Source organism: Thrips palmi, unplaced genomic scaffold (genome assembly GCF_012932325.1).
Source record: "Thrips palmi isolate BJ-2018 unplaced genomic scaffold, TpBJ-2018v1 HiC_scaffold_6, whole genome shotgun sequence".
Taxonomy (NCBI): domain Eukaryota; kingdom Metazoa; phylum Arthropoda; class Insecta; order Thysanoptera; family Thripidae; genus Thrips; species Thrips palmi.
Window position 1 is genome coordinate 1787524 of NW_023144633.1, and position 12202 is coordinate 1799725.

General features: G+C 38.0%; 3 protein-coding genes across 5 annotated transcripts; 1 reads left to right on the forward strand and 2 right to left on the reverse strand.

The window, feature by feature from the left end:
- Positions 1 to 116: 116 nt before the first annotated feature.
- Positions 117 to 1381, reverse strand: LOC117651742. Its single transcript, XM_034396051.1, has one exon. The coding sequence runs from the start codon at positions 1327 to 1329 to the stop codon at positions 871 to 873; it is 459 nt and encodes a 152-aa protein (XP_034251942.1). The 5' UTR covers positions 1330 to 1381; the 3' UTR covers positions 117 to 870.
- A 73-nt stretch (positions 1382 to 1454) lies between these two features.
- LOC117651738 (transmembrane protein 8B) lies at positions 1455 to 8647 on the forward strand. The gene is made up of 14 exons (XM_034396044.1): positions 1455 to 1681; positions 2077 to 2257; positions 2340 to 2544; positions 2624 to 2769; positions 2846 to 3001; positions 3089 to 3225; positions 3385 to 3544; positions 3775 to 3967; positions 4049 to 4263; positions 4350 to 4504; positions 4582 to 4760; positions 4849 to 5109; positions 5187 to 5400; positions 5481 to 8647. Exons 1-14 carry the CDS (start codon positions 1609 to 1611, stop codon positions 5513 to 5515), a joined length of 2310 nt encoding a protein of 769 aa, XP_034251935.1. The 5' UTR covers positions 1455 to 1608; the 3' UTR covers positions 5516 to 8647.
- Positions 8637 to 12041, reverse strand: LOC117651741 (protein-serine O-palmitoleoyltransferase porcupine). 3 transcript variants are annotated; one of them, XM_034396048.1, is made up of 9 exons: positions 11866 to 12041; positions 11362 to 11575; positions 10965 to 11208; positions 10675 to 10876; positions 10371 to 10596; positions 10183 to 10289; positions 9895 to 10112; positions 9640 to 9824; positions 9305 to 9553 (listed from the first exon to the last, which is right to left on the reverse strand). In XM_034396048.1, the coding sequence occupies exons 3-9, from the start codon at positions 11197 to 11199 to the stop codon at positions 9305 to 9307; spliced, it is 1422 nt and encodes a 473-aa protein (XP_034251939.1). In that variant the 5' UTR covers positions 11200 to 11208; positions 11362 to 11575; positions 11866 to 12041. The 3 variants fall into 3 exon arrangements, with proteins under 3 accessions (XP_034251941.1, XP_034251939.1, XP_034251940.1); XM_034396050.1 differs by having other exon boundaries at positions 8637 to 9553; positions 11362 to 12040; XM_034396049.1 differs by having other exon boundaries at positions 11470 to 12041.
- Between the last annotated feature and the right edge of the window lie 161 nt (positions 12042 to 12202).

The window sequence follows — 12202 nt, forward strand, 5'->3', positions numbered from 1 at the left end:
GTAATTAAAACCAAAGAAACTCATGTGTTTCAGTTTTCTTCAATCTAGCAAGATGTGCAAGGTTGGGCAATTTTCTAGGGTTTGAGAACTTAAGTACTACAGGCAAACAACAAGTCTGAAACATTTTGTACATTTTATTGACAGTTGTATGTACAAGTTTTTTTCTTTGACTCAATTGAACTGCCATTGATGCTGACATCACCACAAACAATAACCAAAACAAACACTTTGTATTTAAAAGAGAAATATTTTCTCTTGTACAAAACTCATGGAACTTCTAACAAAAGCTGCATCAGAAACGGCAAACCACTCATAATTCCAAATACCTTGGTTTGCAAAAATGAGGTAAAAAAGGCCGGTACATCATATTCCTTGAAGAATCTCGTACAAAATTTCTACTAGAACAAAATAACTTCAATAACAAGAATGGTAAATCAGCATTAAACAAACCATGAAGTATAAGAGTAATTCCATTAAGCACCTGAAGTTGTTGTCTTCCACTCAAATTACTAACACTTAACATTTTAGGCAGAAACTTCAATTGAATCACAGCTGAGACCAAACTTAGTATTTTGTGAACGTAATTAAAACAGTGTGCAATGGAACTACTGTGCACTACCAGGAAACTTTGTCTTTGAATATGACAGCTCATTATAATTCCATGGGATTTTCAGACAGGAGGTGTCTCAAATTTGTTCGTCAGAGTAAAGACCCCAGCGAGACACTTACATTTTAAAAGCAGGCCAACATCATGTACAACGAAACGCAGGTCAGCAGGTATTACAGTGAGATGGTCATGACAAGTTCGTAAGCAGCCGCATCCATTCAGACTACAAATTGATGATTAAAATTTCTTAATAATGTAACAGCCTAAATGATAATTTCATAAGGTCCTAGTTCTTCATCAGATGGCAGTTTAATTTGGCTAGGAGGAACATAGTTGGGATCCACAAGGGGCAGCCCAGCGGCCTCTCTCCTACGCAGTTCCAGGAAGGCCTCACGACGGTACCATTCGTGCTTGTTCATGTCCGGGTAGTAGTAAATGATCCAGCACGAGCCCATTATGGCCCAGGAGATGCCCAGAAACATGAATAAGTGCGTCAAAAGGCGATCTTCATAGTAGTTGGTCTGGCTGAACCCGTATGACACCCAGATCTTGGGCACGGTGCTGCCGCTGGCAGCCGACGAGCCATGCTTCGCCGGGGCAGAGTCTTGTTTGCCTTCGGACTTGGAGATCCAACGACGCGCTGTCACAGTGCTAAATCTACCAGAATTTGATAAAATTCTTGTTAAAGAGCAAATGTTGTGGAGACGACTCAACGACGCCATGTTGACTTTCGTTCGGTGGAACACGCGACGCCCTTGAGAAGTGTTCTGCTTGGAAATTTGCAGCGGCGCAGCTTTGTGGTCTTCTTGAAACTGGTGGCTGGTGGTTTCCTCCACGGCCAGATTCTGCGTGTGACCATACTCTTCAAAAGACCTTGTGTGGGCGTCTGCTCGTCTTCTGCTGCCTTTTCTGCTTGTTTGTGAGCCGAATTAACGTTATTGACTGACTGACTGTGGTGTGGACTCAAATATGGAGAAAGTATAGTTCGCAGCCCAAGAATAATGTGGCGAATCGGCTTGGTGATTCTGCTCTGCACCAATGTGGGATATTTGTCGGCTTCCGCGGAGCAAAATGGTAATAAGCGCGGCACGCCACTGTCGCCACTTGCCTCGAGCACCGTGGCCTTTCGCCGTCAGCCTTTCATTAGTAGCTCAATTATTGACGTTTTGCTGGAAATGACGCCTCCCCGTTGCGGAAACCTACTGGAAAATTTCGAGTGCGAATTGCGTCCATTAAAATGTTAATCTAGCCACGCGCCGGTGGTATTCTGTTGATTAGAAACATAAAATTTTGTGTCTTTTTCAAATACGCCAACCCCAGTATTTAATATAACCATTTAATTTTGAATGAAGAGCACCTCATATCCATTTTCATTGATTTGAGCTTTCTGATGTTGAACTTTTACTCTTTGACACCCGCCTTCACTATCGGCTGCTAATGATACTAATTGCCATGTTAACTGTCTTCAGTTGCAGGGGAAAAAACAGTAATGCTTTCTCATCTCATGAACCGTCAAGTTTTCGAATATCGAGCCTACAAAGATGTTCAAATTTTCCACTACGATATACCCGAACAAGTTTCGAAAGCTACATGGAATTTCAGCGCACTCCCAACAAATCTGAACCGATGTGATGTTCGAGATGTATCAGTGTAAATATAGTAGTTTTGATTAATGTTTTTCATTTTAAATTATTTTTATACAGCTTTATCAATCAATTTTATTTTTCATCAGATACCTGAAGTATGGGAGCTACCCTGTCATTAATCCTGATGGTGCTGAATATCCCTCGCATTTCCGCATCCATCAAAGCCCTATCTATGACACCATTTTTATTAGTGATGGTAGCCATCACACCATTACTGTCACAAGTCCAACTCCAGGGGATTGGTACGCTGTAGCATTCTTACCAATCACCAGAGCTAGAATTACTCAAAAAGTGAGTCCAAGCTCAAAGCATTGTACCTCATTCTTTAAATTCACTACTTCACACCTTCTACATTGTTTTTATTTTTCAGGGACTTTTCCCAAATTGTACTATTTGGTTTGAGTCATCTCTATCTGCCACCATTATAAGTGATGTCATTGTGGTGTTCCCAGAAGTTCAAGCTCACCAAGAAATTCAACTTTATCAAGAAATAGAGAATGCTAGTCAAACCTACAAGTTAGTTTCTTGTTTGTTACTGCTAGTTTCAATTATAATATTTGGACAATGAGTGTTATTCTTCTCTTTATTGTAGGTTTTATGTTCCTGCTGACACTTGGGCTGTTCAAGTTAATGTCTCCCGCTGCTCAGCCCATGGCGTGCCCAAGGATGGTAAATCTGATGCTGGTTGTCCATTAGTTGTGATGTCTAGTGGACGCTCTCTTCCTAATCCTGACCACCCAGGCACTGCGTGAGAAAACAATTTTAATTTATCTTTTCTATACTCATTTCTCTGTGATTAACAGACTGACAATTGTTTTTAAAATTTCTTGACTAGGACAACCAACTGTAGTAACAATGGACCAGTAGCTACTTGTCAACAGGAGTGGGTTCCTTGGGAAGAACAATGGCACTATCTTACAATTGCAGCTCCCAATCATCATGTTGGCTTTACCCTCAAAGTGCTCTTCCAATGTAAGTTTATTGCTTAGTTCTTGACTAGTGCATGATGTTCTGTTTGTGAAAACATTTTTTTAAAACCCCTAACTTTATGCATGATTTATTTTGTTATGTAAATTAACCAGTGTGTCGTGTGTGATATTTATTCCCTTCACTCGTGAACTTTGCTAACAGCATGTGCTCCTGAGTATCCTTTACCAAGATACCTTCTAGTCAATGACCTGGACACTCGCCACATTTGTTCTTCTATCAACAAAACAAGTAAATTACGGGTCATCTTCCGTAATACAAACAACCAGTCACGCATACCTCCACCTCCCAATTGTTTTGCAAGGTAAATGCCCACAATAATAAATATAAATATTTCTATTGATTCACCATGTCTGTTAAATGTAAATGTGTGAAAAAAGTTGTGGTGAAGTATACTTTTTAAAAAAGTACCTTCTCAGTACAACAGTCAATAGCAAAGTTTTGAAAACAAATTGAAAAAAATCAGAAAAGTCTTTGACCTTTATTTTTTAGATATTGACAGAATTGTTTGTAAACCATTGTATATGTTTTCAGGATTCCTCTTATGCGAAAAACTTATGGAGGAAATTTTCTATTTGAGTTTGATCAACTTCCGTTCGAAAATGGCTCTTCACCATTGAAAGCCTACGTTAGTACATTATCCCCTACCCTCATGAGTTTTGAGATACGTCCTTCTCATGATATAGGTGGAACATTGAACTTTGAAGTTGGCCTGGACCCCTTCTTGGTAAGTTCCTGTATGGTGTGTTAGTGCATTGTAGTCTTAAAATTCTTCCACCATTTAATTCAATTTCCATTTCCATTTCAGAATACATCATACCACAATGTTTCTCTTGTTGCCTGCTTGACTCATGGAGTTCGGTCGGAAGTACTTCCTGATCGCTGCACTGTAGGGGCATCACTACATGTCAATTCATCGTCCTCTCTGACTGTGAGCAGAGTGAGCATACCATATCCAGAGCCAGGGCTGTGGTACATTACTATGCAAGCTTTCTGCTACCTCAGTGATCCTCTTCTAAATCAGTAAGATTTGGTTTCTCTTTGACTTTATTTGCAATTTCCTCACATTTGAAGTATGATTTCTAAATTTCTGTTGTCCTTTTTAATAGTGCCCAGATATATATTGATTGTCCTTCTAATAAAACTGCTGTATACTTTGGCCTAGCCTCTGGATCATGTGTGTTTGGTTCATGTGGCCGTTATGGACGATGTCACCAATATATAAGCAGTGGTTTTATTTTTTCGACTTGTGTGTGTTCCGTTGGTAAGTCTTCATAGACTCCTTTTTGTATGAAGTTACCTCCTGAAGTGTGTTTAAATGTCTATCTTCCTTACTTAAAGGATACCGAGGATGGGGTTGTACGGATGACAAGAAAGCTCTTTCAAGTTCAGAACTGCTTATGGGCTCCTTGTTATTGACGCTCAGCAATCTTTTCTTTATACCTGCAATTATTGTAGCTCTACGCCGCAAATTTTTCACTGAAGCTTTGTTATACTGTTGCACCATGTTCTTCTCAACGGTAATTATAATTTAGGATGTTGCCTCAAAAAGCGTTTGCTTTTTTTCTGGTCAGTTTTTCTGTATGTGAGTCTTTTTTTGCTTTTCAGTTTTATCATGCCTGTGATGAGGAAGGATACTCATTCTGTCTGATGAGACTCAGTGTGATGCAGTTCTGTGACTTTTATTCTGCAATTTTATCTTTCTGGTTGACATTGATATCAATGGCCGATCTCGGACACACACTTACATCCCTTCTCCACATGGGTGGAGCAGTGGGAGTGGCCCTTGGTGTTGTGTATGACCAGACCGGTCTTTGGGTTTTCCTTGTGCCTGCACTGTCTGGAATATTTATCATTATGTTGTCATGGGTAGGTAGCCCCAAATCAAATAACTAGTGAACTAAAATTATCTTATACTTACAAAATCTCTGAAATTTTATTTCCAGGCCTCCCACATGCGCCGTAAAAAGGGTTGCTATCCCCAGAAGACATACTGGTTCTTGTGTCTCCCATTTGGCATGGCTTTGGCTGCTGGAGGTTTATTGGGTTATGCTTTTCTGGAGACAGATCATAACTACAAGTTTGTCCACAGTGCATGGCATGCTGCAATGGCCCTCGCAATCGTATTTTTACTGCCGTTACGTAGAGAAGCTGAGGAATGTGAGTCATGGTTCATTTACGAAATAGATTTCTCTTTACTTTCTATCGAATACTAAAAATATGTTTATTTACTGTTGCAGACTCGCCTCCTGGTGTAATACCATCTCACAGTTGATTACCTTTGTTGTGATTTGTGAAGGAGAGTTACGAATAACATCTAATACACAGCTCTAACTGGGCGGCATCAATGTTGATCAAGAAGAGCAATGGATTCAGTTTGGGAGCAACTCCAAATACTGTATTGAACTAAATGTTAGAAATTGTTTCAAGTCTGTACTGATATACTTTCACAATTTCAGTAATGACACTGCGCTTAACTTCTAAGGAGTATGGCCTAATGTAACTAATTTTCCAGCTTAAACCCGTTTATGAAGTGCCAAAATGAGAGGTGATGTGATTTCCTTGGCTCACTTTAATATTGTCCGTATGAAAACTTCGTGCTACAAGTCAGGGTAAAGTCAGATGATTAGGGCAGTGCTATGTAACAAATATTTCGTATAGTTATACAATTTTCTGAAAAGAAAAAAAAAGGATGAGGAAAACAAATGTAAGAAGTAAGTTGACTTTTTGTTCATGTCTGAATTAATTTTCTGATGACAATGATTTTAGATCAAATGCTTGATCTGCAAGTTAGTTTATCTACCTAGTCACAAAGCACAAACAAATCGCATTTCTCATTTATTTATAAGACTGATTTTACCATACAACCTACTATATTTTACACATTCCAGTGATAAAGTGGTAATTTCTTGAAGCAAAATTGCTGACCAGGTATGAAGTCAGGTTTGAAATTGCATCTGTTATGACCAAAGACAGGATTCCTAATCTCTATCTGTTTATAAGATACCTTCATTTTGGTTTATTTAACATAGTTATATTTATTGTAATTGCAACAAGACAATGTACAGGGCTGAAGTAACGGCTATTCTTTTCCTGTTCTGTAACATTACTAGTAAGTATATAGACTTTTCTAGTGCATATAATAGTGTTAATGAGGGTGATGGTCTACAGTGTAATACTCTTCAATTTTGTTGTAAGTACTCTTTGAGAGTGTTTACTCCAAAAGTTTAAACAGTGTTATATTTCTGTTTCTGTAGCTACTTATCGAGTCTCCTTTATATTTCTGTTTAACATGTTTTTGTTACCAGCATGGTGTTGTTTCTTTGGATTTAATCCATCAATGTGATAGTGTTCCTTTGTTTATGATTTATTTGCTTTCTACTATATCTGTGTTATTTTCTAAGTTCCTCTATATATTGTTAGTCAAAATGAATCTCTAACATCTATTGAAAAAAAAAAAGACATTGTTTTGTTATTTTTGTTTTGTCTCAGGCAAAGTTGATATTTTCCCCAAAATCTTTTGATTTTTTTTCGACTTGGCTTTCTAACTTGTCATTTGTTATTGAGGCTGTGGCTATGATTTTTACCTACTGTACTGTATAGTTACTCTTGCAACTAGTCCTATAAATTTTCCCCCTATCTTTCCCGCTCCCTCCATTTTCCTTTGTTTCTTTTTAAGTCTGACTGTGCCATAATAAATGTATTGCGTTTTGCTCTCCTCCCCTCCTCTCCCCACTCTGTGATGGTTTTAGTAGACCCTCTATGGCAACTGGAATCTCCCCTTGGTAGTGGCTGTCGCTATGCTTTCGTCATTCTTTTGAGTTATCTGTTGAAAAGGCTTTGAAAGTTACTTCTGTCCTATTTCACTTTCCTCAGTCCTGATTTCTTAAGGTGCTTTGAAACTGTGCAGTTGTTCTTATTCTTGTAATATATTCATTTTTGTCCTCGAACAGTTTGGGCCATCTTGTGCTCCCTTTTTCTGTGATACGTATGGTACAGATTTCTGGTTTGTTTAATGGTCCTTTTTGACAAATAGACTGTATTAAGGCAAAAGACCTTGTAAAGGAAGGGAAATTAGGTCAACCAGTATAGTGTTAAAAGGGTCTTTGAGGTTCTTGAAAAATCTCTCCCTCTATTTGATTTCAGTGACTGAAGAGACCTATTCCTTTCATTGTCCTTTGAATGTTCAGCAAAATTTTTTCACTTGCAGAACTGAAATACTTTTGTGTATAATTGTTGGTGAGCATGTGTGTGAGTTTGTATCGTCTTTTCTCTTTTATTCACATGTAACAAATTTTGCACATTTTTTACGTCCTGTTGTGTATTTTTCTTTGTTTTTTCAAGTGTTGTCTTAGTGAAGTCTGTCTACGGGGTGGGGGCTTTTATTAATGGAAGCACGAACAATAGATCGAATGGAAACTTGTTCTAAAAGCAAGGCAATTAATTATTATGGCATACAAGAAATGGAGTTAGTAGACAAGAAATGCTCTTGTGTAAACACTTGATCATTTGATAGGTGATAGTTCAAATACAATTTTATTTAAAAAATTATTGCGGTTGTGATGAAACATTTATGAGGAAAAGTTGATGAGAAAAAAAAAAGAAAGTCGATGATTGTCTGTTTGTCTTGAATAATAATGTTATAAGCGTTAATTTCCAGTCATTTTAAATGACTGTGCAAGTGCTAAGGACCATCTAGCTTGAGCTGATAGATTTTACCGGCAATAAATTTGTAGGTAAACAAGTCTTTTGACATATTCATAGTCTGAAATTTATGAGCCATGACCAGACCATGTAATGTACGCCTGTGAACCTTAATTGAAATTTATAATTATTATCCATTATTAGAATGTTTTAGAAAATATGTGAAACAAGAATTGCCTCTTCCTGTGGACATTGCATAGTGAATAATTCAAACCGACATATTCGAACTATATGAAAACCAATTAATGTAATCAATTAAAAATGTCTTTGAAGTCCAGTATCCTTAATAAGTGTAATCTCAATTAAAATCTTTCCTTTCCAAGTCTCATAAGGTGAAAGCTATTGGTCTTCTTTTAAGTAGGAGTTCAGAAGCGTCAATTCTGTAGAATTCTAGACATGTAATTAATTAACTCTTTGAATGCCTTAGAATCTCTCCTCATAGAAAGTGTTTCATTTGTTGTAAAATTTATCTGAATGGCAGATTCCTATTTGTACTAAAATTTGTCTTTCTAATAATCTGAAAGATTGTTTGCTACGCAGAGCTAGTAGGTATAAGATTGACACGCATGTGAAATATTGTTTCTTACTGTGTTCTTTCTACTGTATCTGACCAGCACACACATCTTTGTTGTTTATTGTAGTGCTAAATATTTCCGATGAACGATTTTTTGCTCAAATAAAAAAAAAAGGACTTGGTACACAAGTTGTTTTTCGTTCTTTATTTTTCACAAAAAGGCGATGGCAAAAGGGGTTGAACCATGTTGATACAATATTGATTCGATCGCAAAGTCAAAAATATCTCAGGCCAATCTCAATTAATTTGCTTCCACAAGGAAAATGACATGAATGATGATGATGACATGATTAACAAACACAAATACTGACACAATGGAAGCAAGTGGTAGTCTGCACAATGAATGGGGAGTCTAAATGATATGAAATACTGTATCACTGAAAAAAAAATTATAAATATTATTAGGCTTTTAGAAAGCATCCTACACTTATCACAGATCAGAGATATACAACAAGTTAACAATGTACAAAATGAGAGCAAAAATCACAATCAAGAAGCATGATCTGTAACATACAACAAGCTAAAATTAGAAAACAACAACAACCATCAAGGTTTGATGGAACTAAATTGGACAGAGTACCACGATAAATTAAATCTATGAGGAAAATGTTGGAAGGTTAAAAAGAGGAATTGACAAAAAGCACAGGCAATAATAAAAGATACAAATAGCACACAGCCCGAGTTGCATGAAAGCAATGAAAACAATAGAGAAAGTGCTCAAAATCAACAATGTCAACGTGTATGTAGAACAGCACAAGAGTTGAGCTGCATCTGATTGTCAAGGATTTAAATAAGAAGGTAAAATATGTATGTTCCAAGAACTACCCAGTGAGAAGCATAGCTGAGACTTGACCACTTGGCAAGTGTGTGACTGTACGAGTATCCAACTTCTTGTTCTTTTGAGGATGTATCAAACATGAGGCCTAGGTAAGCTAGGTGGAAAACTACCAAGAGACCAAAGGCTACGTTTGTTATAGTTACAACAAGACGAGAGTCATGGTTACGGTGTGAACAATCCTTACGACAAGGCCGCACCTGTGTTCAGAAGAAAAAGAAAGCATTAACATTTTTGAAGAAATGAAAAGAAAAGGAACTTGACGTGATTTGGATGTATTACTAACCAAAATACAGGCACGGAATGTATTTGCTAATTTCTGTCTCAACATGTATTCAACATAAGTATATGCTCCAAGGGACAATAGAACAGCTGAGAGTTGGAAGTTCAAACCATGAAGCAATGAGCTGGCGGCATAAGTTGAAAGCACAGCAATAAAGCTGCCGTAGGATATAGTTGTGCGGAAAACATCTTTCAACAAAAAGAAAAACATAAACATGAGGTGATACATCAGCATATTTCAAAAGACAAAAACACTCACAAGTTTTGAGCCAGTGGTGCATGGGCATATTCCAGTAGACGACAACTTGAACCAAAGATCGAGGAATTTCAATCAGATGAGGTTTAGTTACTGGGACACCCCAATCATCTTCGGTATTACGCCCAAAGCCGGAAACTAATGCAGAAGCTTCTGATACAAAAGATACGAAGTAATGGCTTGAACGAAATGATAGGGCATCTCGATAAGCTACCCACCACCTGAAACAAGAGTTCAACAGTTAACAAATTTAACAAGCTCCAAATGAATAATAATAATATATTCAATTACCTCCAGGCATCATCTGGTATAAGCCAAAGACTCCAGCATGTAGAAATAGTCAGGAAAAGGAACGCAACGCCGAGACTGACAAAAATACGTAAAACCCAACGCCAATTCTACAAGAGAAAATAAGGAAGTTGCATTTCAGAAATCTTAATTTTGCTTGAGCGCACAAGATTGAATCAAATTTATCTCACCCAAAGTGGTCTGTCAAAAATGGCAATGTAATCTTTGTAAGAAACCCAAGGACCAAAGACACAAGTACCAACATTAAAAACATATCCGGCAAATGGAAGCGGAGAAGGCACAGCTTGTATTGTTCCAATGTCAGAGTCAAATGAAATGGATATCACTTTCATGGCCAATATCATTTGTGCACCTCGAATTTTGTGCCACTCTACTTCATTAACAATAAATAATTCACTGAAAAATAATGGGTTTATAAGGTAACAATTAAAATCATGGTAGAAATCATACAAGCATTTGATGTAATCTACCTACCTAATGATAAGAAAGACTATGGAAACAATGCCCATTATTGGCCCTCGACGATATCCAAAGAATCGTGAAAGTGACCACAGGATACAATACAAAATAAAGGCAAACGCCAGAATATGAAACATAGTTGAATGAAAAAATACATATAAAATATACAATCCAGTGCATGCTGATATTGCATGTCCAACACCAGAAGGAACAGCAACTGTGACATTGAAAAAAAAAGACGTATTAGCACTATACACAACTAAGCCTGAAGATACCCTTATTAATGATTATAAACAAAGCTGTACCTGTTTGAGTTGTAATTCTAAAAATGAAACACCACAATAAGAGATTTCCTACTTGTGAGAAACCATCTCGCATTGTAGGAAGCATACACATATCAATTTCCTCCCAAATGCCTCGTTCTACATATTCCTCTAATCCACTCAACTCATCGTCTTCATACCAAACATTGGAGGACCCGGGTAAAATCTCATCATCGTAGAGGTCCTCCAGGTCAAAGTCATAATCATAATCGCTCATTACGAAGGCCTGAAACACAGGAGGAGCAAGCACTATGGGTGATACCATGAATGAAAAGTTCAAAGCAAAGTTAGAAATCACGATTTAAACAGGAAATACAGCGTATAAATACGACAAAATTGGGGGAAAAGTAACAAAATACAAAACCTAGGGACCACTAACCTAGTGCTGTCACCCGGTTTATGAAATAAATGCATAAACTAACAATATGTACAAGCTTTTGAGTACTGGTCATTAACATGCTAAATGTCAGTAATTAAAAGAGCAAACCTAGAACGGAATTCTTAAAAATTAAACAAGAATCCGCGTCGAAGTGCTGTGTTTACAAACAGGGCAGCTGACAGGAGAGGAGAGCAGGGGTTCCAAATTTGCCAACCTGAAATCATAAAAGAGACGTTTCGGACAGCCCCACTTTTTGAAGTTTTCTTTTTTGCTAAGTCTCAAGGCACCGAAATTTTATTTTTATTTTTATTTGATTGAAAGATGTGCATAAATTGATTTGGCGCAGCACACCAGATTGTACATTCACCGAAAGGTAAGGTTGGCAGAGGGCAGGCTGTCAAGTTCAAATGATGCGCGCTTCACGACACGAATGAATGAAATTTATAGACAGTAAGAGATCAGTCTTTAACAGAGAATGATGAAGGAATTCGAAAATTTGAATACCACCACGTTAGTTTATGTTTCGTGAGAGGGAACTGAAGTCCAACGACGTAGGGGTGAACATAATTTTGCCGTCCTAGATTTTTCCCTAAGCTCTAGCTGAGCCTGAGCGCCAGGCCCGATGCAAGTCTTCTCGACATCGTCGGGGCAAATCTGCTCGGTCCGTATAGCCACCACTGCGGGCAACTTCTGTCTCCAAAAGCGAACTCCCCTCCCCGTCCCCACCCCCTTTTCCCAAAAACGCATCCTGGTGACGGCGGTGACGGTGACGCGTGTGGCGGGTGAGTCACGCCGGAGGGGCCGGGACGCCCGGCCGGCGTGGCGTGGCGTGGCGCGGCGC

Coding starts and splice junctions, on each gene's coding strand:
- LOC117651742 (XM_034396051.1), bottom strand. CDS start 1,329: ATGGCGTCGTTGAGTCGTCTCCACAACATTTGCTCTTTAACAAGAATT.
- LOC117651738 (XM_034396044.1), top strand. CDS start 1,609: ATGTGGCGAATCGGCTTGGTGATTCTGCTCTGCACCAATGTGGGATAT. Junction 3,968..4,048: donor TTGGCCTGGACCCCTTCTTG/GTAAGTTCCTGT, acceptor TTTCCATTTCAG/AATACATCATACCACAATGT. Junction 4,505..4,581: donor GACTTGTGTGTGTTCCGTTG/GTAAGTCTTCAT, acceptor CCTTACTTAAAG/GATACCGAGGATGGGGTTGT.
- LOC117651741 (XM_034396050.1), bottom strand. CDS start 11,199: ATGAGCGATTATGATTATGACTTTGACCTGGAGGACCTCTACGATGAT. Junction 10,290..10,370: donor TTTTTGACAGACCACTTTGG/GTGAGATAAATT, acceptor TTTCTCTTGTAG/AATTGGCGTTGGGTTTTACG. Junction 9,554..9,639: donor CATTCCGTGCCTGTATTTTG/GTTAGTAATACA, acceptor TTCTGAACACAG/GTGCGGCCTTGTCGTAAGGA.